This window comes from Spea bombifrons, chromosome 9 (assembly GCF_027358695.1).
Source record: "Spea bombifrons isolate aSpeBom1 chromosome 9, aSpeBom1.2.pri, whole genome shotgun sequence".
In the NCBI taxonomy this organism is placed as follows: Eukaryota; Metazoa; Chordata; class Amphibia; order Anura; family Pelobatidae; genus Spea; species Spea bombifrons.
This window is the reverse complement of record NC_071095.1, coordinates 23,315,258-23,342,071: the sequence shown is the minus strand read 5'-3', so window position 1 is coordinate 23,342,071 and position 26,814 is coordinate 23,315,258. Positions and strand designations below refer to the sequence as shown.

Here is a 26,814-nt window from a genome sequence, read left to right as displayed (position 1 = left end):
AGAAGGCGATCAATTTCCGTATTTGTGTGAGACGCAATATGTTTTGGCAGAGCCGTGCGACACCGGGAACTCCACAAGCCAAAAATAACAACGGCCCAGCAAGCAGTGACAAGGTAATTGCTCTTGCATCATAATTGCGTAATATTTAATAAGGAAAAGCATTTATTACACTGTAGGGTTGGATGTCACAAAAGACAAAAGTGCAGGGAGCAGCCAGGCTACAGCGACATCTGTGTGTCCTTATCTTACTGCACTGTGCGTGGTGACACACACAGTAAATACGAGCGGCCTTGGTCCCCAGGAGAAATATTTGTAACACAAAAGTTTAGATACCCAGGGGCAATGCTTCTTGGGTCCTGGGTAACTGCCACATTTGCCCCGGAGTTTCTGGGTACCCTATGATGTGGGCTGATATCTAGCTTCCTCCTCTCCTAGCCTGATATTATGGTGGTCAGTAGTTTAGGTCTAATCTAGTGCAATAACCCACCCCTCGGCTCTAACATGGCAAGGGGGGGGTCCTTCTCCAGCGGAACACCAGGATATGATAACATTTCATGCATTAGTACATGCACATGTAGGGGTGGGGGTCAGCCACACGAATGGTCTAAAAAAAGGAATTGCCCCGGAGAGCCGGGAAAGCAAGGATCCACCCGAGGCTCCGTGCGAATCTCGGACAGTCCCCGGTAATGCTCATTAGTATAAATGGACCGGTTTCAGGGGGGATCATTGATGTCCCCAACAGGTCCTTAAAAGCTGAACCTCTCGGCTTGGGCCTAGTGCCAACTTCTTTTGCCTACCCACCACTAGCCAATCCCACCCACGGCTCCCATATTGAAGGAGGCGGATGTTCCATGGTGTGCTTGCCGGGTGGGAATGTCTAACTAGGCAAGTTACTCGCACCGGTTAATTGCCCAACGAAACAATAGCTGCAACCGCCTATAGCATCTGTTTTTCTGGTGACACTGGGTCCCAACCAATACCGGTACATGGGGGGGTAATCCGTTTACGTAGGAAGGATTTACAATGTCCAGATAAGGGGCATCACACTCCATGCTGTATAACGCAGGGACAGCCACTGACACCCGTATATCACTAGGCCCCAATTGTGGATCTGTTAACTCTTTGGGTTCCCTTTAAATGCGCCTCCTCTTCGCCCTGGAAATTTCCTTGCCTCCGGTACTCTGCTGCTAATGTAAATAAGACGGAGTAATTGCTTGATAAGATGTGATCCGTCTTTCTCCATGTGCCGGAGGCCTGTGACTCAATCATTCAGCACAGTCCTCTCCGCCGACAGACACCTGACTCGCGGAGTCACTCACCCGGCAGCCGCGTTCACATTGTTTACCGAACGCAATGTTCTAACCCGGTTCACCGATTCACCACATGTTACCTAACCCCATGGAAAAGCAATATTGTGCATAAGAGATTATTTTGTGCTTTAAATGGCAACGACCTATCGGTGCCCGCTTTTCCGTCACATGGCAATTAGACATTCTCTGAAACATTATGAACGAGGCAACATTTTTCAGAATTAAACATTTATTCAAGCCTCCTTTCTCCACCGGGTTCTTAAGGTGGTGTTCCGCCTGAACAAACCAGTAATTGCCCTCTCTAGCATGTTAAGCAAATAAATCTTAACAGATCTGTAAGAACCCATCAGTGCCCACTTTTCTGTCACATGACAATTAAGCATTCCCTGAAATATTATGATTTAAGAATTTCCCGGAAAGGCACTTTTAGGGTGATATTTGGCAGAGTAGGTGGGACGGCACCTTTACTGTCTGTTTGTTTGTTCTGGTTTACTATTAAAGTGTTTGTAGAGAAATATATCTGCATTCATCAGTATTGTTTACCATGTCGCGCAGTAACAAAGTGTGTACAAGCAGTACACGCGATACCTGTGTGTGATGTCACGGGACTAGAATGACAAGCAACACGCTGTTAACATGATTCACTACCAATACACAGGTTCCTGCCACCCCAGGGCTTGTCCAAACTCGACAATAACCGCTCACAAGTCATTCCCCTTTAACACTTTACGTAACAGGCTCTTGTGTAATAAATACATATACTCCGTCCACAGAGAGCTGGAACCGAAGCACACTCTTCCGAAGCGGATTCTATTATTGATGGGATTCTACTATAATATTCATCGGCTGCAGACCAGGACTCGGCAGGTAAGCACCCAACAAAACTCTATCCTAAGAAACATAGAACCTGTCGGCAGATCGGCCCCATTCGGCCCCCGTCTGGTCTGCCTGTTACTCCTGCTGCAAAGACTCAAATCTTAATCAGTAGTTGGTCTCGTCTTAGATTCAGGAGCCGTATGTCTATCCTGCGCATGTTTAATTCCCCTCTGCCATTTCTGCTGGGAAGCTGTTCTTCTGATCTACCACCCTCTCAGTAAAGGAAAGCTTCTGTTTACTATTAGTCATAATGCTGTACATCAGTTTGTATTTCCTAACGTTGTGATTCCAATAATGTTTATTTTTTCCGTCATTTTTTTTTCTAAAATTGATGAAAAATGTCAAATATTATTTCACTGCGTTTTGAAGTCGAAGTCTGAGTCTGATCGAGAGATGTAATATATCAAGGTCCTGCTCGGTAGTTGGCCTCTCCGTAGACACTGAACCATAACAGCTGTAGTTGTTACAGCCCACATACTTATTTTTGGTAGGATTATTTGACAAAATATTATTTTATTTATTATTATTTTAATAAATTAAATTTCCTTTATATATATATATATATATATATATATATATATATATATATATATATATATATATATATATAAAGGTAATTTAATTTATTAAAATAATAATAAATTAAATAATATTTTGTCAATATTATATATATAATATATATATATATATATATATATATATATAATATATATATATATATATATACATATATATCTAGCATAAGATATATATATATATATATATATATTAATATATATATATATATATATATATATTAATATATATATATATATATATATATATATATATATATATATATATATATATATATATATATATGCTATATTAGTACCTTATATTCCATGTTCCAGTCTAGTAACGCGTCGATTTACGGTATTTGTATTTGTAGTAAAATCTCCAGGCCCCCCCCCCTTTTCTGCAAATATGAAATAATAATAATATTATGAAATATTTTGAAACAAATTGTCACTGAGACGTCTCCTGGGCTCGTCGGCAGTCATACGAGGGATCATCTAATAAGTGTTGATGACATGCTGATGGATAGGACATGCTGACGGCTGATTGGTTGCATTCTTGGAACGCTTTCTTACTGCAGCGTCACGTTCTAGCGACGTTAAATAACGGAATGGTCTATATGAACGTTTATGGATTTCTCCATCCAAATTGGAGTGTAAGCTCTGTAGCCCAGAGGCCATGTTCAAAAGAAAGGTTAATAAGCCATGTGTACTGTCAGGTGTCTTAAACTCCGCACCAGGGCAAACTGAGAATACTGCCACAAATTACCCCCACGTTCCGCTTTCAGGGGCCCGTCTTTCTGGAGCGGAACCAAACCGCTTCCTTAAAGAATCGTTCAGAACTTCAGAGGCTGCCGTCAGATAAATTGCCTTCAGTTCAGAAAAATTGGTAGGCGCACCTACCCCAGCCACATTGTGCTCATCCATTGTACAGCACTACTGAACATGATGGCACTATATAAAAAAAATTATAATAATAATGGGATGGAGAATGCCCTTCTTTGTTCCTTAATCAGTCGTTGGTGTCGTCTTAGATTCAGGAGCCATCTCACATGTTTACCTTCTCACTGTATTAGCCTATACCACTTCTGCTGGGAGGCTGTTCTACTCATCTACTACACTCTCAGTAAAATTAACTGTCCAGATGCATATAACCCCAACTGCATACATCCAGATGTAAAATGAGGGGGGACCAAGCATAACATGAACTTGTAACTCATGTTGATTTTCTTGCATTGCCTAATAAACAATAAAGTATCGCACCTCTTAGATGCACAGTCTGCCGTTTGTCTACTATAATTATCTATTTTTAGTCGTGTTATTTCTATAGAGAATTAGCATTTTGTATTTATTTCTATAAAATCAAATCATCAACGTTATCTATTATATAGTCCTTGGTAAGAACCCTAGAGAGTAGCTCCTGTCAGACTACAACTCCCATGAGGCTTTGTTGTGACACCTGACGACGTCACTGGCTTGTGAGTCCACAGCGAAGTAACTACAAGTCCCGTGGTGCTCCGCGGCCAACCAGGAGCAGTTCGGCTGATCGAGGTCAGAGCAGGGGAAGCCGGGGCCGGGTGGAATCTGCGGGCTGGTGACTGGCACCGTTCGGGGCAGGCCCCAGGAGATGAGCACTGCCTGGCGGCCTGGGCATGACGCTCCGGGACTGCTGGGATACTGTGCTCCCCGTCTTCGGCCTAGCCTGAGTGTGAGTGAAGCAGGCGGCTGGAGAGTGTGACTACCCCCCGGGAACAGCATGGCATCCAAAGGTAACTACTGGCTGTGCTGGGGTGGAGTGGGGAACTCCTAGGGGTCGGGGGCTGTTCCACCGGAGAAAGTAAAGTTCTGTGCCCAGGAGACAGAAAAGGGAGCCCTGTGCCCACTAGAGGGGGCTTTGTCCCCACGAGGGGGAGCTAAAGGGTAACTCTGCCCCTAGAGAGGGAGCGAGGAGGGAGCCCTGTCCCTAGGAGAGAGGAGCTCTTCCCGAGGTAAAAGTAGAAAGAGGAGAGCCCTGTCCCTAGGAGAGAGAGAGGAGCTCTGCCCTGAGGTAAAAGGAGAGAGATAAAGAAGAGAGCCCTGTCCCTAGAAGAGAGAGGAGCTCGAGGTAACAGGAGAGGGGAGCTCTTAGGGGTAAAAGAGAGAATAATGGAGCTCTGAGGGGAAAAAAGAGAGAAGGGAGCTGTGGAGGGGAAAAAGAGAGAAGGGAGCTCTGGGGGGAAAGAGAGAGGGGAGCTCTGAGGGAAAAAAGAGAGAAGGGAGCTCTGGAGGGGAAAAAAGAGGGAAGGGAGCTCTGGGGGAAAAGAAAGAGAATGGAGCTCTCCCTCTGAGATAAAAGGAGAGAGAGGATCTCTGGAGGGGAAAGAGATAAGAGTTCTCCCTCTAGGTACAAAGGGAAGAGAGTGTGGGGAGATGGGTGCCCAGGAGAGGTAGTGAGAGGGGAGCCTTGCCCTGAGAAGGATGAAGAAATATGCCCCAGGAGAGAGCTCTGTGTTAAGGGTAAAAGAGTAAAAGAAGCTCTGCCCCAACAAGAATAAGAAAGAAAGTACCATAGAGAGTAACAAATTGAGAGGGGGAGAGCTGAACAGAGAAAACAAGAGAGGAGTGATGCCTAAACAGAGTGAGCTATACACAGAGAGAGAGGGAAGGGAGCTTTGAGATGAAGAAAGAGCAAGAGAGGAGAGCTCTCTGTCTAAACCCAGAAAGGAGAATTAGGGCCCATCTGGATGGTGTAAGAAAAAGGAGAGAGAGAGAGATGAGCTCTGAACTGAGGAGAGAGCAAGACACGGGGTTTTGAACTAAGGAACAAGAGAAACAGAGGGAAGTGCTGAACCGAGGAATGAATGAACGAGTGGGTGAACTAAGGAACCAGAGTGGGAGGGGACTGCAGAACCGAGAAACTAGTGAGATAGGGGCTGCCGATCCGAGAAACTAGCGAGAGAGGGGAGCTCTCCTCCGAGGAACTAGCGAGAGAGGGAGCGCTGATCCGAGGAACTAGCGAGAGAGGGAGCGCTGATCTGAGGAACTAGCGAGAGAGGGAGCGCTGATCCGAGGAACTAGCGAGAGAGGGAGCGCTGATCCGAGGAACTAGCGAGAGAGGGAGCGCTGATCCGAGGAACTAGCGAGAGAGGGAGCGCTGATCCGAGGAACTAGCGAGAGAGGGAGCGCTGATCCGAGGAACTGGCGAGAGAGGGAGCGCTGATCCGAGGAACTGGCGAGAGAGGGAGCGCGGATCCGAGGAACTAGCGAGAGAAAGGGGGGAGCGCAGATCCGAGGAACTAGCGAGAGAGGGAGCGCCGGTCCCAGGAACTAGCGAGAGAGGGAGGGGAGCACTGCTCCGAGGAACTAGTGAGAAAGGGAGGGGAGCTCTGAAGTGAGGGAAGGAAGGTCTGTTGGTGATGCGTGTGATAGTGGGTGTGAGTGACTTCTTCTGGCACTTGGTATTTTATCAGTCAAATAAAACAATGTTGGGAGGTCACCCTGCTGCCGGTGTGCTCGTTCACACGAGAGAGAGACGCAAAGTATAACTTAGATTTGCTGGATACAGTCTGCAGGGAGTGCTGGATTTGGTTTTCCCTGGAAATATCTAGCCCTGTGATGCTTGCAAGTCTTCATTTAGACAGCCAAGGTCATCTCTTTTGTGGCAGAAAGCAGTCTAGTGTCTAATGGACTAGTGGAGGAGCGCACGGTCTAAGAAAACATGAAAGCTCCTGCCTGTAGTGTTAAATTAGAAATGTATTCTCCGTAAAGCGTGAGCAACCGCCAGGTATACTGAAGATGCTTGGCTTATGTTGTTGGTCGCCGACCGAGTAGTAGTTCTGGACTGCTGCTTTTGCTACAGTAGACTTTCTGCTCTATTTTTGATGATCTGCGATTGATAAGGCCGTCCGTTGATTGAGTCCCCATTTTTCTGTACCATGTGATTACAAGGCTCAATGTTGTCCAGTTATGTTGGACTAGGAGTGTTACTTATTCCCTCCTGATAGGATGTAGGCTTGATCTCACCCGTTGGTGTGATGGACCTCCAGGTGTGATGGACCTCCAGGTGTGATGGACCTCCAGGTGTGATGGACCTCCAGGTGTGATGGACGTGTGGAATTCTAGTAACGGGAGGTAAATGTGTGACTGAGCCGTGTCATGATGACTCCTGGCGACCTCTGATGTTTACTGCGGGGGAACTGAGTTCGTTATTGGTGTACGTGTCATAGACGTGGGACGACTGACTTCATCAGCCCTTATCACCGGGAAGGGTGGAGGACGCTTGTTGACGCTGTGCTGTGATTGGATAACGTGATGTTTTAAGCTTGAATCTGGAATATCAGGAGATGTATTTGTGCCTTAATATAAAGGTGTCTGCGGCATGCTGAGTGGGTCCTGGGGTTTTGGGGGTGCAGATGTTCTCTTCCCTCTGCCAGCCTCAGTGTGAAAGTGATGGGAGTTAAAGTTACCGGTTCGTGGATTCAGGACAGATGTCCGGTTATTATTGACCTCTTTCTGTCCTGATTATCTGAATTATCAAGTGACCTCGCTGTACGCTGAAGTGACCTCGCTGTACTCCGAAGTGACCTCGCTGTACTCCGAAGTGACCTCGCTGTACTCCGAAGTGACCTCGCTGTACTCCGAAGTGACCTCGCTGTACGCCGAAGTGACCTCGCTGTACTCCGAAGTGACCTCGCTGTACGCCGAAGTGACCTCGCTGTACTCCGAAGTGACCTCGCTGTACGCCGAAGTGACCTCGCTGTACGCAGTAGTGATCTCGCTGTACTTCGAAGTGACCTCGCTGTACGCAGTAGTGATCTCCATTAAAGCTTTTGACCAGCTGTGTTCCCGGTCCAGGTCCTCTCTGCCTCACACCGCTTCCCAGCCTGCGCCGTCAGACGTCTTTCAGGAGGGTCACGCGGGGACAATTAAGAAGCATGCTAGGCAGAAGCTGTGTGTTTTAAGCCCTGCTGTATGTATTATTCATAAGCGTCCGCTTACATACCGCAGGTAGTCGCAGGCCTGGACTTTAATAAGCCAGCGCAGCGAGGAGACCTGAGATTGTCTGTAGCCTCTTTGGACGTACCTTCCTGAGTGCTCTGTCCATACAAGCGTAGAAGCATCTGTCGGTTCCCCTGACAACGCGTCAGGGTGTCCTTCGATGGCTTGTAGAGGACGCTTGCATTCATGTGAAAAGGTGGAACACCTGAGGACAGGAATTGGTTGGCTCTGCTCTGCTGCCCTGTTGCTGTCCTCCGTGGTGCCATAAGCTGATTTATGGTTCATTTGGCTTTGCAGTTATTAAAGGAAAGGCAATGAAGTCTAATTGCCACGGCCTTCGTATCGGATACCGGCCCCACCTCTTTGCTGGGCAGAGCAGCTGGACTCCGTTCTGTAATCGTCTCTTATCTCTGTTGACAGCATTCCCTTGTTTGACTTTTTGACCTAAATAGTTAACTGTCGTGCTTTATGGACTACTAACAGTGCGGTGGATAGGTGGAACAGTCACCCTGCGGAAGTGGTGGAGGGTAATACAGTGGGGGGTTTAAACACACATGGGGTAGGCATATTGATCCTGAATCTAAGACGTGACCAACGACTGATGAAGGGTTGACTGTAGGAAGAATGGGCGGACTAGACGGGGGGCCGAATGGGGCCGATCTGCCGGCAGGTTCTGTGTGTCAAGGTGGCCTGCAGACTGTTCGTTGGTGTCGGAGAGTTCATTTTTTTTATGGTGTGAATCATCTGCAGATGATGGAATGTTTTTCATGCAGCCGTGACATCATCGGGTTAGGAGCTAAATTTTGCCATGACTCAAGTTTAAAATGTCTGCACCCAACAAGACCTGTCACCCGGGAGTATGTATTCAACTGGGCTGTCGATGCTCAAATAAGTCATCTTCTTGGATAGGAAGGAAAGTGCAATCATTTTATTAGTAAATACAGCGCATTTGGCCAAAAACCTCTGAAATTAGAAGCCCGGTAAATGCTGTTCTACAGCCCTGTGTAAGCTGGTCTATGTTGAGCCAGACCACAATGTCACCTGAGCTTCACTAAGCTCTCTGGCGTGAGTTATGCATGTGACGTAGTTTCCCATCTTCCTTCTCGTCCGTTCCCCTCTGCTACGTGATGGTTGAACGTGGAACCCGGTGGGGTCACCAGGTGTGCCTCACCTTACGTTCCCTCATTTCATGAGCTTCTACCACTTCTTCTGGGAGGCTGTTCCGTTCATCTACCACCCACTCAGTAAAAGTAAACCTCCTTGCATTCCATGTAAGCCACTGATTGCTGTAAAGTTTGGCTTCCCGTATGTACGACCTTCAGTCTACAGAAAGGTACAGGGTTCAGAGGGACTCAGCCGGAGCCGCATTCTTTTCAGCACTTGGCCCACACGGCCGCTTCCCCGTCACTAAAACTCTGGGCATAGTGAATAATAAAAGGTGAGGCCGGAGGGAAAGCTTATCTTCTGTGCTATCAACTCGTAAAAACACGGAGGCGGCATTCGTGATCTGGCTCCCGGCACGTCCGTGGATGATGTCATACGTATGACTGCGTTTGCCTCATTATTGTGTCCGTGCATCACGCTGCGGCCCGGGCCGGTTCAGATCCTCGGCCGGCCCTCTCCTTTAATACGCGTCTTGTGATGTGATAGAAAAGCGTATCGGCTTTAAGAAAGTTGACAGGGACACCCCCAAAAAAGTGAGTCTTCCCATAATAATATAACAACATCAATAATAATATAACAATAATAACAAGCACAATAATTATCTTTTTATTTATGTAGCGCCAATAATAATAATAATATACTGTAATATTAGTTTTTATTACAGTTATTATTATTTGCTTTATATAGCACCATCATATTCTGCAGCACACATTATTTTATTATTTTTATTGCTGTTTTCAAGCATTTTTTGCCCATATTTTTACTTTAAAGCGTAATAAGTATGCCGTTTTTCCCCTGTGTAACTCTTCCACCGAAATGTTTCACTGGCGCTACAACATAACGAAACGAATCCAATCGCCGCCGGCTCGTATCAATTCCTCGATACTTAAGATGCAAAATGTTTTCTATTGTTTTGCGTAGAGATCCGATCGGCTCGGCCCACATGCTTTGAATGTTCTGTCACCCGATATAAATAAATAAAAGTTTTCTCTTTTATTTCCTCTCAGCAGAGGCCGGTGTCACCGCGCGTCGGCGTAATAAAATCACCGCGTCCGCAAACCTATTTATAATGGGCTATTTATGTGAGAACGCCTGCTTATTTTTTCTGTCTGGTTAGCACTATATCTTTATCGTTGATACGGCAGGCGGAGGATGTGGTAGCGTGACGATCAAAGGGAAAGAAAATCAAAAATATTATTTTTTATTTATTTAGGTTTTTTATATATATATATTTTATTTTTTTTTAATGTTTTTATTTATTGTTTTTGCACCTGTGACGGGCTGGTTCCTGGAAAGCCGTTCTAGGGTCTGTTTGAACTTCTGGCCGCTCTCTTCCCTTGCGTGGATTGCGTTACAATGTTTGGGAACTTGGGAAAATAACAATCCGAGGTAGTCGTGTGACGTCGGGAGCCTCCATCCATCTGCTCCGGCTCTTCATTCTTGGATAGGTTTAGTTTATACAGATTACATAGCGCTGCACCGTGCGGGGTTATGGGGGGGATGGACGGCTGTGTCCGGAATGGGATGTAGAAGGGAAACGTAGAATTGTATAGATTGCTGGAAATTGGTAAACCTGTAATGGAACCGACCGTTTCCGGGAGCGAGGGATGGGGGACAGACTCCAGAACCCGGGTCATGCAATGCATGCAGGGGGGGCTTCGACCTTCCTGGGTCACGGTCCTGCCCCAAAAATGTAAAAAAGGGACCGTCAGATGTCCTCTAGAAGAACGTGAGTAACCCTAACCCTCAGTGAATACTTTCAAAAGCCGAAGGAGCCGTATAAATTAGGGAGCGTACTGTATACGGTATATATATATGTATGTGTGCGTGTGTGCGTGCGCGTGTGTGTGTGCGTGTGTGTCTTTGTGTTTCTGGTTGGCAGTGCATTCAAGGCTGTTGTAATAAAAGTGACTTTTAATGAGCGTCTCAGGAGACAGTGCCTGCGTGTGTGCGTGTATGTATTCGTGTGTGTGTGTGTGTGGAGGGGGGGGGGGTTAATGGACACTTCCCAGAACAAAAGATGCGTCTTCAGACAGCCTCCTGGGACAGGAGAGAAATCTATGTTGTGTATGTGCAGAACACGCATGGCGTGGATGTTTAGCAGCAGGAACGTCTGGCCATTTTTTCTCGTGGACCTGCCATAGGCAAAGCCTGGCCGAGTATTACATTACATGCCCTGCGCTACGAGCACCGAACGCGCATGTTCGTAAAACGCGCCTCTGTAAAGCTAGCAGAATGGGATCGGGTCCCTAGCTGGTTTGGGTGAACTTTGCCCTCTGACCTTCCAGCTCCCAGCATGCCCTGCAAGAGGACCTCAGTTCCTTAATCTGATTGGTTAGCGTAGAGCGTGCACTCGGGAGCTGATCCCAGGCCGGAGCGCGAACTCAGGAGGCGCTGACCTTTTGCTGAATTCTTCATGACCTCGTGGTTCTGTATTCCCGGGTCATCGTGGGTGTGCAAGATATTTAAGATTTATTCCACCCATCTGGCTCTTTATGAACTGGAAACTCCCGCTATTACTATTCCGCGGAATTCTTTTCATCTGGAGGCTGAATGAGTTATAAAATAGATAAAACGTTTTACGCCAATCAGTTAAAGGGGGCATCGGTGGGCAAAACGGCGTCTCCCCGCGATCAGAAAGTACAATAAAAAATAATATTGCAGCTAATGAGCGGCACGTGGAAGTGTTAGTGAAGCGAACAAAAGCATGACATACAGAGTATCGGGGCATAGAACTCTCCGGATGTGGGTGAACCACATCTCCCATGATCCTCTACTGAGCACGGCTGACCTGGCTTCTTAGGACAGGTGTAGAACACGCGGAGATAACGCTGCGGGTTGCGGAGCCCTGATAAAGTTGGCGTGTGGCGTCCGTAGTCCGTGTAATGGGCCTTCGCAGACTCTTTGGTCCGGCGGGCCGGGGTCTTTGTCTCGGCTGGCAGAGAGCTGCAGGTGGAAAGCTTATTGAAGACACATGTTCTAGCCGGAGAACAATAGCCGTCATGCGGTCACCGAAGCTATTCTTGGAACAGACAATTCATTATGTCCGCTTGTGCCGTGTGCCAGGCCACAGAATACACAAGTTGTAGAATGCATGGGTCGAGCCTCCCCGTGGCGCTGCTTTCGGGATTTAGACCCTGGCATTCTTTGGGGCGAGGGAGTTTCTAAGCAGCTGACAATGCCAACAATACTAGGTGTGGGCTGCTGCGTTCCTCCCCTCCGTCTCATTTATAATAGACCTAAGAGATCTTAATTTAAGTCCGTTGGTATTTTTATCGAGATTTTTATGAGCAACCAGGCATTACTCTTTAACTGTCATGTGACCCAAAAGCAGCCACTAATGGTTGCCATAGAAATTAAAAATCTTTGCTAAACGCATATGTGGTTAAAGCCTCCAGAAAAAAGATTTCAATGAAAGGTTTGCAGAGTTTTATTTGCTTAACATAGCTAGAGAGCCCAATATTTATTTATTTACAATAATACCCCTAATAACTGGTGCAGGACTCGGCCCTTTACCTGTCCAAAACATAACACATTCCCGGGTAAATATAGCAAAATATTTTTAGAAACATGTCACAAATAGACCTTTTTTTTAATAATTTTTACAGCAGTTGGTGTATTTTCCGAACAGGATGTTTTTAAACAAAAACAACTTTTTTTTTAATCTGTCTTCACACTTGGAGTTTTTTATACTTTGCTTTGTTATTAAAAAGAGATGATTTGTAATAAAACACGCTACATGTTGCAGTTTGCGAAAGGAATGCAAATAATAGTCTGAAGTAGCAAAATAAATAATAATAATAAAAAAAAAAAAAAATTTTTGCAGGATAAAAATCCAGGATAGACTAAGAGTTTCCGATTGGAGGGGAGACGGGAGAGAAACATTTACATTTTATTTCATAGGAGGAGAGATGTCAGAACAAGAGGTCCCAAAATCCTAAAACTAGAGAGTCAGAGGCTTTAAAACTTCATGTAAGAACGTTTCCTTTACTGAGAGGGTGGTAGGTAAGTGGAACAGCCTCCCAGCAGAAGTGGTAGAGGGTAATACAGTGAGGGAATGTAAACATGCATGGGATAGACATACGGCTCCTGAATCTAAGACGAGACCAACGACTGATTAAGGCTTCAGTCTTTACAAAAGGCGACTAGACGGGGGGGGCGAATGGGGCCGATCTGTTGGCAAATCGGGTGTTTCTACTTGTGTTTATTTGCTGCAAAGCAATGGCTTTCACAGAGCAGAGGGAGTAGTCGGAGGCGCAGGTTGTGGGCTCGCGGGTCTCTCCGTCGACGCTCTACCTGTAGGAGGCTGAACAATGGTCTTCTTCTGCCTGTGAAATGCGAGGCGGGGACAGAACAAAAAAGCCAGTCTGTCACCGGGATAGAGATCCGCTGCAGACAAACTCTGTTATTCCGCCCCGCGCGCTGGCTGCCTCGTGCAAGCCTCAGCCGTGACTTCTGTGCGTGTATGTTCGGGGCGGTGTGCCCGCCGCCGCGTCTTGTTGATTAATGGGGCGCGTGTGCATTGTCTCGCTCTTAGATTGAAGATTAAGCTTTCATCCATGTCCCACCGAAGAGGAGTTTCCAGTCACATGACCCGGGGGACATGGACGGCGTCCTGTCACATTTTGTTCGATCGACTGGGGCGGAGCCGGGGCTGGCTAGAGATCTCCTGGAAGGTAAGCGAGAAGCTAGCCAGCGCTGCGCGTGATCACTAACCTTCTCCTCTACACACTGTGTGACCTGAAGTGACGGAAATGGCCGGTTTGGCTTTTCATTGGGTGGAATATATAGTTGGTTGGGACGAGTGACGCCGCTCCGCATGGAGTACGATCTGAGGATGCTTCATATTTTTGTGTCTACATGTTCTTTTTGGATCCTGTTTCTCGGCGCTCACTCCAGACTGCCGCGTTTCTACACTTTTTAGTAAACCGATTGGGTGGCGGAGATTGCATCACGCGTAGAACTTTGCACCAAGTAGCTTCCACGTCCCCCCTGTGGCTGCATTGTTTCAGTGGCTGTGATTTCCTGGCACTGATTGGCTGCTTTAAGCAGCCAATCAGTGGAGTGGAAACGGGACCCCAATGATGTGCAGATCTTTATTTTTTTCTGGTTTAATGACTGCGTATTAAAGTACTTACATGGGGCATTATACCCCCCCCCCGCGCATACTCCTTTTAATAGGCCTTAAATATACCGTATATACTGTATTGGCAGGTGTTCAATGGGACTTTAAGGCTGGGTGGTCTTGGAAGGGTGGTCTAGTGCTGGTATCCTGATTGTCAGCAGCACATCACAACACGCGTACAAGCAGGGGGGGGCAGCTTCACATTTCATGACAGTAAAATATTTAAGAAATTCAAAGCTGCTGTATACTTCCCTAAGGCTCGGCGTCCGGCGGCTGTATGAAGTATGGCGGGTCACGGCCGAGCACTTCATTTATCTTGCGTAGTTCAGAAGGACTCGCGGTTACGCTGGGCAGATGCACTAAACCGCTCTTTAAAAACCAGTTTTATTCTTTTGGTGCCTCTTATTTTTATTACATTATATTGGTATTATGTCTATTATTTTTATTACAGTATATTGGTATTATTTCTATTATTTTTATTACATTATATTGGTATTATTTCTATTATTACATTATATTGGTATTATTTCTATTATTGTTATTACATTATATTGGTATTATTTCTGTTATTTTTATTACATTATATTGGTATTATTTCTGTTATTTTTATTACATTATATTGGTATTATTTCTATTATTATTACATTATATTGGTATTATTTCTGTTATTTTTATTACATTATATTTGTATTATTTCTGTTCCTGTTGATGTATTTTTCTCCTTGGGCATTAACCCAGCGCTGTATACAGTGATAAGCCCCCCAGCACTGTATACAGTGATAAGCCCCCCATCGCTGTATACAGTAATGAGCCCCCCAGCGCTGTATACAGTGATAAGCCCACCAGCACTGTATACAGTGATAAGCCCCCCAGCGCTGATGCTTTATGGCGATGCTTTCTTCAAAGACTGGCCTGACTGGGTCATTAAGACCAAGCCATTCTATTGTTTCCCACATGCAGCATGGTATGGAGCCAGGCACAGAAAACAGAACTAGTCCTACAAATGGCCAATATGCAGCTGCCTGAAAACACTATATTATTAAATAAGAAAGCATAATATCCCTGGAAATGCATTTTTATTTATTATTTGCTGGGGTTCCCCTCTTAAAATGTCCTCTTCACAGCATGCGTACATTATCGGCCAGAAGCACGGGGGCCGGCCATCCACGTAAACATTTGGCCTCCCGTCCTAAGCGCGATGAGATGTTGTCGTAGCGGCTTTGGAGAACGTCGCGGTCTTGGTGACGCCCACCATATGTACAGATATATAAACCCGTCACCGCGTTCTCTCTGAAAATTTGCCCTTTCTCTAGAACTTTTAGCTCTTTTTCAGTGGCATTTTTTTGTTTACCACATTCTTTCATAACTCCCACCTATATTTTGGGGCTAAAACAGGGCGCCGATCGCATGAAGCAGGAACGCAGATCCGCAGATCCGCGCTTGCCAAAAAGGTTTTGGGTAACGTTTGCCCGGCGTAAACATGTTTACATCCTGCCGAGATGAACTTAAAGGGACAGAAACAGCTTCCGATTAAAAGGGATTACAGTAAAAAAATCTAATTATCAAATAAATTCATATACAAAGTTTCTAGTGTAGTCCGGATAATTTTTTATTTATTTTGTTATTTATTTTTTTTGGGGGGGATACATACTTTGCATGTTACACGGCTATAGTTTTTATATAAAATGTTTTGAGATGTGATATCCCGATCGAAAATATCTTGTGTGCATCGGAACATCGGCTGCGACAGCTGTCTGCTCGGCTCTCGCCGCTGTTTGACAATTCAAGAATTTCATAAATGCTGCGCGACGGGGGAGGGGATTGTTTGGTGAAAACATAAATCGGATGACTGACATTTTTGTGTGTGTGTGTAAATAGAGATTTTGATTGCGGTTGTGTCAAACAGACTAACAGAGTATTTTTAAAAATATATATATTTTTATTAGGTTAACATATATATATTTATATATTTTCTGATGTACGGAGTCAGTTTATTGATGGTCGTTAAAATCCTTCTTAAAACCAAATAAATATCTTACTACATAAGATCAGCTTGATGGAAAGCGATGCCTGCTTTTCTGCTTTGGACAATCGCGTTCTATTAGATCCATTAGATATATAGACTACAGAGGCCCCAATGCATTTTACTGCATGCAAATCTGTGCAGGCGTTATTAAGCTATAGGAGTTAGCCAATGAGACTTCTTTCCTATTCAGCTCCTCCCCCAGCTGCCTCTACTGACAACAGGAAGCATACTTAAGTACACATCTCGCACAAAGGGAGCCAAACGCGTGCTAGCGGAATGCAAAAGAACCTGCTAACAATGCGTGTTCCTGTAACCAAACATAATCTAATGTCGTATTGTTCCATCTATCCTGGATATGTTTGTTTTTCATGGCTTGTATGTTCCTGGTGCGTTTCAATTCTGTTATTAAACCTCTAGGTTGATTGTTAGAGGTTTTTTGGTTTTCTTTTTTTTCCCTCTTTGGAACTTAACAGTTCTACCTGATATCGGCATCTTTTTTAAACTAATGAGCACTAATGATCTTCTGCTTGGGTTCTAGGTAAAAAATGGGACGTAAACGCTGCGCTTAGCGACTACGATCAACTGCGACAAGCAAACGCCGGAGGCTTGGGGCATACTTACAGCGAGGGTCGTAGCTTCAAACCCCCCGACACGGCTCGACCCATGAGGCCGGCACTTCAGCGGCAAGATGATATCGTCCAGGGTAACGACTTTCTGCTTTTGTCTCTCTAGTGCGATGCTGGCCCGGCGGAACCCCTTTACTCACCTTGGATTTACTCGAGATGAAGTTAATGAACCCTTTTGCGAGGATTTAGCTCTGTAGGAAAACCATGGCAAGGGTGCCTCAGCCAATCTGATGTTCCTCTGTGATCACTGCTCCGTGGAAGCTCCGAGAATTCTAAACAGAAAATTCTAATCCTTTATTCTCTTTGTAAAATCCGTTCTGATTAAGTATCGCTGAGCATTTGCTTATGGCTGCTTTGTTAAACCTCCAGCAGGAATATGTTTTAGAGTTTATCCTGGAAGCAAAAGGATACGTAGCTGTCTGCAGCGCTGGGCCAAATCTCCTTGAAAAACTGCGATTTTTGGCGTTCCCTCACCTAAAATTCAAAAAAATAACCTACCGGAGTTCGAGGAATTCTTTAATTAACACTTTGTCCAAAAATCGTCCTTCCCTAAGCAGGAGGTCATGCGCTTGTGGCCTTTACGGACTCTTCGGAGTTCCCTGCCGATGAATTTCTGTTGGATATTAACTGCCCCTGGACCTTTAATCCCACCGCTCGCAGTCTCCAGGTGCAGAACACGTCACGCACGTGTTAGAATTACCATAGAGCTGTGATTTCTGAACAGCGCATGTGTTTATTATTTAAATATTAAGTGACTTAGCAAGCAGATGCTGGCCTGCCAAATGACCGTTCCCTCCTAAGGCTCTCGGATTGCCTAAGGTAGTGACGTGACCCAGAGCAAGGTCGTTTGGATCCAATGTAATAAAACATGGTCTGGTGGATAGGCAACTTCCATAGATGTTGGATGGTAGACAGAGCAATATCTCAAAATACTTCATAATTCTGTTTAACAAAGCTGTTTGTGAGCTTTCTAACTACGAAAACTAAGGAAAAGGCATCTGTGGTCAAAATATTCAGGTACACGTTCTGTGCGTTGCAGCCTAGGGCCGCAAGGGGCCGTAAGCTGCTGCCATTGTTCACAATGAGCAAAACACTTGCAAAATACATTTTTATTCCATTCTAACCTCTGGTCCTCCTAGTGTATTTACTCGTCACCCCATGTAGACGCTTCCCCGGCAGCGTGGCATGGCCAGTAATGAATTTCCGCTTCTCTTCTGTTTCAGAAAAGCGCCTGTCCCGGGGAATTTCTCACGCCAGCTCCTCCATCGTCTCCCTTGCCCGCTCCCACGTCTCCAGCAACGGCAGCAGCGAGCAGGCCTTGGAGACCCCCGTGTGCACCTTCCAGCTCCCCGACTTAACCGTATACAAGGACGAGTTTCGGAACTTCATTGAGCGGGATTTGATCGAGCAGTCCATGCTGGTTGCCCTGGAGCACGCCGGTAAGCAACGCTCCCAACTTAAACAAGTTATATTAAAATATACTAATTATTGTTATAATTAGTTTTATTTTATCACCTAATAGGATATATTTTTTTTTATTATTGTGATTAAATATTAACTGTAAAATATTAAGAGCGGATGTAATCATTTTTAACGTCTTTCTTACAATATAGGGTCTTCCTTTTCAATTGATACAGAAACATTGTGAAGGTGAATAATATGTATTTCTGTATCTCGCCTTTAAGTCTCATTATATTTATCGATGCAGAGAGTTTCTGTCTCTTTGACGACGCTCGCTCTCTAATGGGAGATTCCTCGGGGCTGATGTCACCCTTGTTGTGACCAACCTAGGAATGGAGCCAACACGGCTCGGGCACATTTAGCCCTCAGAGAGGAATTGTTTCTGTTGTGTTTTTGATGGGAAAAAAACCTTTTCTAACTCATCCTTTGAACGTTATACCATGAATGGGACTTGGGATTATATAACTCTATATATATATATATATATATATATATATATATACACACAGTATATATATAATGTTATAATGTGTTGAGATGTCCCTCTACACATTGTAAGATATAGTTAGGTATTCCCAGGTAACATTTAGGGTAAAATATTTCATGGAGGCATCGATTGTTTGGCTTCATCTTGAAATTGTAAACACTTGGAAACCAGAAAGACGCCCTCTACCCAAACCAGCGGCCGTGTTCTCGAGGGCACACTCGAGTTTGTGATAATTACCCAACATGGGTTAATCGGAGTATCCAGGCGACCTCCTCTCTCCGATCGCTCTGTCGCGGCCGGCACCGCTCTGTGCTTCGTTTGTCCCCTCGCCTGGAACGCGTCCACTTGGCTTAAGACGTGTTGACTGAAATAGCCTGTGTTTCTGAGGAGCTATTGTCCTCGGGAGCTGCGTACCAGGCCTTCGAAAGTAGATTCCTTCCTCGCTATCTACAATTTATCTTCTCTGGCCGAGGCCCAAGCTCCTGTCTCCTGAGATTTTCCCCCCTCTTTTGTTTTCTTATTTAAAGGGCTTTGGCTGCGTCGCCAAATACAGAAACCTGCAAAAGCGAGCATCAGAAGTGGGGTTATTTTAGAATTGATCATTTTCTGGGGAAATGACGGCGTGCGTTTCAGATCCTGATGAGTGATCGGACAGAAGCGCTGTATTATTTGCTGGATATTTTAAGAAGAGAGCCATTTTAACACCTTTGCCTTTCTACTATCTTTGTCTCATATTAAGAAAAAGGGAGCTCCGTTTTAGCTTCTATTTAACGATTCGTGTTCTGACTTAAAAAGTCCAGAATCGGCCGTGATTTTTGTTTGGTGACCTACAGCGTCCTCACTGGTTTCCAAAGAATAGGACTTTGCGGAATGTAACACTTTTTGAACTCAATTCAGCATTAGATTATGCCGGGTACTCTTAGCTGTCCAAGCCCTTCCTAGAAACGAGTCTTTATAAAACTTCAAGTAACATGTTGCCTCCTTCATTGTCATTCGACACAAAAGCAGACAACCTCTTATAATATGTCTGTTCTTTATGTGATTAAACATTCGGAAGAATGATGGACCATTTCACGGTGTTGGAGTCGTTCTCCTTTATCGAATCCTCTTGTATCCCAGCCGTCTAGCTACAAGCACTACACGGCTTATATGCACCATTGATTGAAATAACCTTCAGGGTGGAAGACCCCTTCACGTTATTTGGACCAATCATAAATGTGGAGCAACCATCATGGCAACAGTGTTCTTGGTGATTGCTCCTCTTGGCATGAGAATTCGTCTTTATCAATAACCTGATGGACAGGCTGTGATTAGTAGCAGGCGTGCGGCTTCTCTACCTTAACGCAGAATTCCCTTCTCTTTTTGGTCAGGTCGTCTTAACTGGTGGACGCAGGTGGACCCCAGCTATCAGAGGCTCCTACCTTTGGCAACCACAGGGGATGGAAACTGCCTTCTTCATGCAGCATCTCTCGGTAAGACCAGCGAAGAATAAATCATTATATACCGGTGGAGGAGATCTAAAGGTCCGTGGGGAAACATACACTGGCTGCGACGGCTAATCGGTGAATCCGAGCCCAATCCAGTTAGTGGGGCTTGTTGTGGCATGGGGGGGCGATTGGGTGAACATGGAGGAGTTCCCATAAAAAAGTAGCGGACTGATGGTGGGAGGAACAACCCTTTCCCAGTCCAGTCTGTAGAGGTCACCATCGCAGGATGTTTTTGAGCGACAGATGATATCGGAAAAGGACCAGCCGACTCAACTAGTCTGCCGTTTTCGAATCACTTTTTATTAAGTCTTTAGGGAAAGCTCTATGCACTCACCAAATATAACAATCCATCTTGTTTTTTTTTTTCCTCCCTTCCAGGGATGTGGGGCTTTCACGACCGAGACCTCATGCTTCGTAAATCCCTCTACAACTTGATGGAGAAAGGGGCAGAAAAAGAGGCCCTCAAGCGGAGATGGAGATTCCAGCAAACCGTACAAAATAAAGAGGTATGAAATAGCACCAAATCCAATAACATTTCTGGGGGGTCTGTGCAGAGCATTTCACCTGAAACAGTGACATCTTTCTATAGGTTAGTCGACGGGGAGCACTGTAAACATCTCAGGTTGTAAATTGATTTATACCAATGCATTTTCCTCTTCTAATCTCCTTTCAGTCGGGTCTTGTGTACACGGAGGAGGAATGGCAGAAGGAATGGAACGATTTAATAAAGTTGGCGTCCAGCGAGCCCCGAATGCATTACGGGACCAACGGAGGGAACTGCGGAGGGTAAGAACTACCCTCGTATTAGTACTGTTAATTACAGCTTTGTCGTGGGTGGCGAAAGCCAAAGAGTTAGATGTTTATGCACAATCTGGGAGTGAGTTCCTTCCTTTCCTTGGATTAATGAAAAGTGTTATTTTTTTCTCTTGCATACAAAACAAGAAACTTCTACCCTTCTGCCAAGGGGTCGCCTAAAAAGTTCACGTTTATGTTAAGGGCCACATAATTGCTTTTAGAGCCAATCCCCTGACAAAGCTGGACAGAAAATAATTAAATCTAGCTTGGACTAGTAGCCACGTTAGTCCAGTAAATGTAGTGTGTGTAAATACACAATAATTAAATGTAACAGCCTGCTTGTGTACATCAATAATCCGGCCCCTACTGTTTTGGTGTGCTTTGTGCACCTTTTGAACCTCAGTTTGCCGCGTTTGATGAAATATTTACTGGCAGGGACAGCTGGTCAAACCCTTTCTATTATTCTGCAGCGTTGAAAGCTCGGAGGAGCCCGTGTATGAGAGCCTGGAAGAGTTCCACGTCTTTGTACTCGCTCATGTACTCAAGAGGCCCATTGTGGTTGTGGCTGACACTATGCTGAGAGACTCCGGGGGTGAAGGTAGGTGGTCTCTAAGACTTGTTTTGTCCAAAGAGACATGTTTTAAAGAGACCTAAAATTGTTTCCTTTTTTTTTTTTTGTCCAGCTTTTGCTCCTATTCCTTTTGGGGGCATCTACCTTCCTCTGGAGGTCCCTGCCAACAAATGCCACACTTCCCCGCTGGTGCTGGCGTACGACCAGGCTCACTTCTCTGCCCTGGTGTCTATGGAGCAGAATGAGCACAGCAAAGAGCAAGGTAAAACATCAGCCTACATCTGCTTATCCCCGGGGGCCGTCCGCAGCCTGAACACCTCCGATATATGTCGGAGAGCTTGAAATATCGCGTACTATGCTGGAGTGTAGTGTTTGTTATTGGGCTGCCTCAGAGATCGGCTTCATCGCATGTGATTGTTTCCCGCTCGCTCTCGTCATACTCTTGATTACTGTACGGCAGATCTTGCATATCTCGTTGCCCTTCACTCCCGTAGTTGAAGAACAGATAATGCTGTTAGCTAACCAGCTCTACCAAGATTTTATATACCAAGTTAAATACGAAAGGTGTTTCACATACAAAGCAAGTCTATATCATACATCTACAGCATACGATAAGTGGTCTTATAACCATAGCAATCAACAGAATGACACCGCGGTGTGTTATAAGCCCCATCAGTCTTGTTTTCACTTTTTTATATTTTTTTTTGTTGTTTTTTTTTTAGCACCGTTCATCCCCTTGACAGACTCTGAACACAAGTTACTGCCCGTGCACTTTGCCGTCGACCCCGGGAAGGACTGGGAGTGGGGGAAGAGCGATAATGATAATGTCAGACTTGCAAGGTAGGCATAACCATGTCGGATAACTGAAACAAGGTCATCGACAGTCATACCTGGTTTAGGGAATTAACAGCTTCACAAGTTGGGCATGTAGACCGCTACGAAATGTATGCATCCATTGTGATGAGTGCTTTTGAAATCTAATGTTCTATAGGAATCTTAAGGCGCCATCTTGCTTTGTTGGCGTGTTCCAACGAATGCAACAAGAATGGTGTTGAAAGTTCGTAAAGCCAGCCCTCTATTTTAAGGACAGGTTCCGCGAAACCGATCCTCGAGATTTTTAACATTCCAGGCATTTGAGCCAAAATGACTTTTAATCAAAGTAAACAGAACAGGTTTGGACCTTGCAAGCCTCCTGATATCCTCGGCCCTCGCCGAGCGCCTCCTCCCTGTCATCGAGCGCTGGTTTTACTATGCAGATTCGCAATGAAGCTGTTATTATTTTATGGAGTGGGAGGAGGGAGCTCTCTTTTGTGTTAATTTTTGTTATTAAGTGGTTTGGATTTTCTGGCGTTAGAAATCTGATGCCGAGCTCTACACGGGAGTATCCATTTGCTACGAAGTATTTCCTTGTAAACACGTATGGCCTAAGAGTACAATCAGTAATCCGGCGGCGGGTCCCTGCCTGCGAGAGGAAAAAAGCAGGAACCATTATACCCCGGCACAAACGCCTGTCTGAAAGCCGGCGCGTGTAACTATATAAACCTTTGGTAGCTCCATCGGTTGCTTGCGATATGTCCTTCTTTGCCGGAATACAGAACAGACCGTGCTGTCACCTTATATCCCCAGCCTATCAATAATAAAACATCTTCAGCTTTCCTGGCCGCACACTCTCTTGGCGATTGTAACATTATCTCTATTTGTCTTTTAGTAAACTAGTTGGATGTTCTAGCCAATAGGCTGCTTAGATACGGGGACAACCCCCCCCTAGTCAGAATCAGTATGTTAATGACTGTGGGTGGGTCTTGGACATAACTGGGCAGGACATGGGTAGGTGTCACTCTTAGCCACACCCACTGGTCTCTATCACCACTAGTGCCGTGTGTCCTGAGACATGGGTGGTTTATTCCAGTCCTAGAGCGTATGTGGAAAGTAAGAGTGCAAATCATTTTGACTGAAATTTGGGCCCCGAGGGCTTGGGTTGATTCCATGCGTCTCTCTAGAAGCTTTGGATTCCATTACCTCTGAAAAACAGCTCTGGGTTAAATCATGTCTGCTTTCTAATAAGTCTCATACACAACCAAATCAGCGAAAGAACTGCAGTGCGGTTGGTATATATAGAGAGACAGACGTGCCGCTGTTTATTGATCTACGTGTTCTTTTACTTGCAGTGTTACCCTGTCACTGGAAGCCAAGTTAAATTTGCTTCATAATTACATGACCGTGACGTGGCTTTCGCTGCCCTGTGAAACCCAGGTATGTAAAATGTCTACACATGCGCATGCTGAGCGCTACGCTGGAGATTCTTGAATGTTCTGAACTTGTGACGTCGCGTAGAGATTATCCAACTTGCAAGATAGCCGAAAAATAAATTAGACATAAATATGTTTGCTGCCGTCAGTCTATAGATCATTCAAAGTGTGGTTGTTGGGTGCCGCCATCTTTTATTCATAAACAATGATAGTTTGGGATGTTGAGAGGGATAGTCCTCACAGAACAATTTGGCACCATATTCCATGCAGTCCTTTATAGAGTGTTATTAACATTCAGTTTCTGGATCTTTTCCAACAGGCCCCACTTGCCCAACCAGAGTCTCCAACGGCTTCCGCTGGCGATGACGTCCGCTCCGCGGCTGAATCCGAGTCCGATAAAGAGTCCGTGTGCAGCAGCTCTGCGAGCAACGGGGGCAGTAAGTCCACCAAGGACAAAGACAAGGAGAAGGAGAGATTGAAAAAGGAAAAGGAGAAGAAGAGAGCAGATTCGGTGGCGAACAAGCTGGGGAGCTTTGGAAAGAGCTTGGGGAGCAAGCTAAAGAAAAACATGGGTGGGTTAATGCACAGCAAGAGTGGGAAGGCTGGAGCAAGTAACGGACAGACGGACACGTTGGAAAAGAAAAAGAAAGGCTCCTTGAAGGGCAGGAAAGGCAGTAAGGAAGACTCTTCGCAAGGGGACTTATCGACGTCATCTGAAAAGAGCAGTTCCGGCAGACCGCCGGCAGACAAAGCTCAGAGCGATCCGTACAAGTACAGTAATGATGTCAAACTGAGTTTGAACATCTTGCGGGCGGCCATGCAGGGCGAGCGCAAGTTCATCTTCGCCTGCCTCCTGAAAACCAGCGACAGGCACCCTTACCAGAAGCAGATGATCCAGGGGTACCTCGCTGAGGCTGAGGAGCGCTTTCTGGCTGAGCAAAAGCAGAAGGAGGCAGAGAAAAAGGCTCTGATGAACTGCGGGGCAGCAAAGAGGCTGGACGCGGACATGATGGAACCAAAAGCCGACGATATGCTTCCTCTGCCGACGTATTCCCAGGTCAGTAACAGCTATGGACTGCAGGGAATGGAATATGGTGGGAAAGGCGCTTTAACTTCCAGCTATTCTGGGGGTTTTACAACGATCCCCAGACCTACTGTGGTGGGACCGGCTGACGGTTCTCTTCCTCATGGCTACCAGGACGGTAGAAGGCAGGTGGCCGGGGGTTCTTGTAACAACCTGCCTTCTTACGCCACGTTTCCGAGGCACTGCATGCCGACTCGCCTTCACCCCTACCAGCCCAGCTCGTCTCCGCACACGGGCAGGCTTTCTCCCTTAGAGACAGAGCTTCCTCCGGTCTACCCCGGGGAGACCGATCAGACGCATTGCGTCGCCTACAGCAACGGCTACCGGGAATATTCGGACCTGAATACCCTGCCTCGGGCCGCCCCATCCGACAAGAAAAGCCGAATAACGGCGTATAACGTTCAGCAGACCAAGTGTAAACAGCTAAACTGCACTTTTTACGGACACCCAGAAACGGGGAACTACTGCTCCTACTGTTATAAGGAGGAACTGAGGAGGAAAGACTGCGCAAAAGAGGCTTTGATACACAGGTTCTAAGGAATCCAGTTCCACTTGGCATTGACTTTAAATCCACAGAGTGTACGGGCAGGGCAGGCGAGGAAAGGTAGCAATATTACTCTTTGACCTTCACCGCGGATCGTTCAGCGGGTGTCTCGATCCCCCTCTGTGCTGCGACCAGCTCCGGGAAAACAAAATAAAACCTTCGAATAAATGAGGCGAAAAAAGTCCTTACTCCGAGAAAGATTTGTCAGGAATAGGCGTATTGTTGTGAGCGACAGCCGCATCTTCAGATTTTTTTAATTACTGCCTCTCTAGCACTTTAGGTAGGAAAATAATAGTAAAAAAAAAAAAAAATACTTTTATGTTTCCCCTTCCATATTTTTGTGTTTGTTTTATTTAGTTTTGATGTTTTTTTAACAAACATTTTTTATTTAATTTGTGTTCACCCCAAATTCCTAATAATTACAAGATAGAAGCCATTATTTGCAACTTTATTAAACTTGTATGAAAACGCTCTGCAATATCTCTCTCCAAAGCTAAGAAAATAATTCACTTTTTCATATTATTTTTTTTTTTTTTAATGCAAACAAAGCCAGCAAGAATATTTTAGTATATAAAACCCACCTTCCCGCACTGCCTAGGCAGAATATACACTGGCTTGGGTGGAAAGAGACATCCAAGTATTTTATGTTCCGCTTACATTTTTTAGTAAAATCTACCCAGCTTTTCACAGATAATAATCTCTTTTCTTAAAAATGTGAAAAAAAAATAGGTTTCCATTGAAATGTCTGTTCTTCAACAATGGAATGTTTTAAATTTTTATTACATAGTATTATATGCCCCGCCATAGACTTTCATACACAGCTTTTTTTTAACCCCTTAATGACAAAGCATGTACGGGCTCAAAATGCATTTTCAATGCGTGTTGGGACCGCCCATTGTCCTTAAGGGGTTAATGCTTTCAATACAACTAACTTTGTTGATTTAAAAAAAAATATATATATATAATTTTTCAACGCCCCCCCCCCCAAAGTCAGAGCAATAACATTTTGCCCTTCCTCTGCTTAAAATGTTTAATTTCTCATTTATGAAGTTGACATTTTAATACCAGCATCCGCCCCATTTAATCATTTCAATATGAAATAGGTTAATTCGTTTTGGGGGGGGTCCCTTTACGTTAATCCCTTTCCCACCGGACTCGCGGTTTTCCGCGCTACCTCTTATCAGGCGGCTACCGATTTGTAGAAACCTATTAAGAAAATAGACACATCGCTCCATTTTTTTTTAATAAGCTTAGATAGCAGGCTTGGGAAGGTATAAAAATAATTATTTTTGATACTGACAGGAAAGGAAATATGGAATTTCATAGAATTTTCGACATTTTCTCCTCTTTTTTTTTTTTTTCTTTTCCTGCATAAATATTTACGTCCATCTTAGTTTCAGCCGACAATAATTCTATACATTCTAACCATCGCAAAAACAATATAGATAGGATATGAAAGGGCCGGACTATATATA

The 26,814-nt window shown here is 45.1% G+C and overlaps 1 protein-coding gene across 4 annotated transcripts; it reads left to right on the top strand.

Moving 5' to 3' along the window:
• The first annotated feature begins 2 nt into the window (after window positions 1-2).
• Window positions 3-25,810, top strand: OTUD7B (OTU deubiquitinase 7B). Of its 4 annotated transcripts, XM_053475484.1 has the most exons (13): window positions 3-113; window positions 2,084-2,177; window positions 13,422-13,560; window positions 16,574-16,738; window positions 17,885-18,100; window positions 19,980-20,081; window positions 20,475-20,602; window positions 20,770-20,882; window positions 21,362-21,489; window positions 21,575-21,724; window positions 22,185-22,302; window positions 23,631-23,715; window positions 24,031-25,810. In XM_053475484.1, exons 3-13 carry the CDS (start codon window positions 13,488-13,490, stop codon window positions 25,330-25,332), a joined length of 2,580 nt encoding a protein of 859 aa, XP_053331459.1. In that variant the 5' UTR covers window positions 3-113; window positions 2,084-2,177; window positions 13,422-13,487; the 3' UTR covers window positions 25,333-25,810. The 4 variants fall into 4 exon arrangements, with proteins under 4 accessions (XP_053331459.1, XP_053331462.1, XP_053331460.1 ...); XM_053475487.1 differs by lacking the exon at window positions 13,422-13,560 and having other exon boundaries at window positions 4-113; XM_053475485.1 differs by lacking the exons at window positions 3-113; window positions 2,084-2,177 and adding an exon at window positions 4,252-4,512.
• The last annotated feature ends 1,004 nt before the right edge of the window (window positions 25,811-26,814 follow it).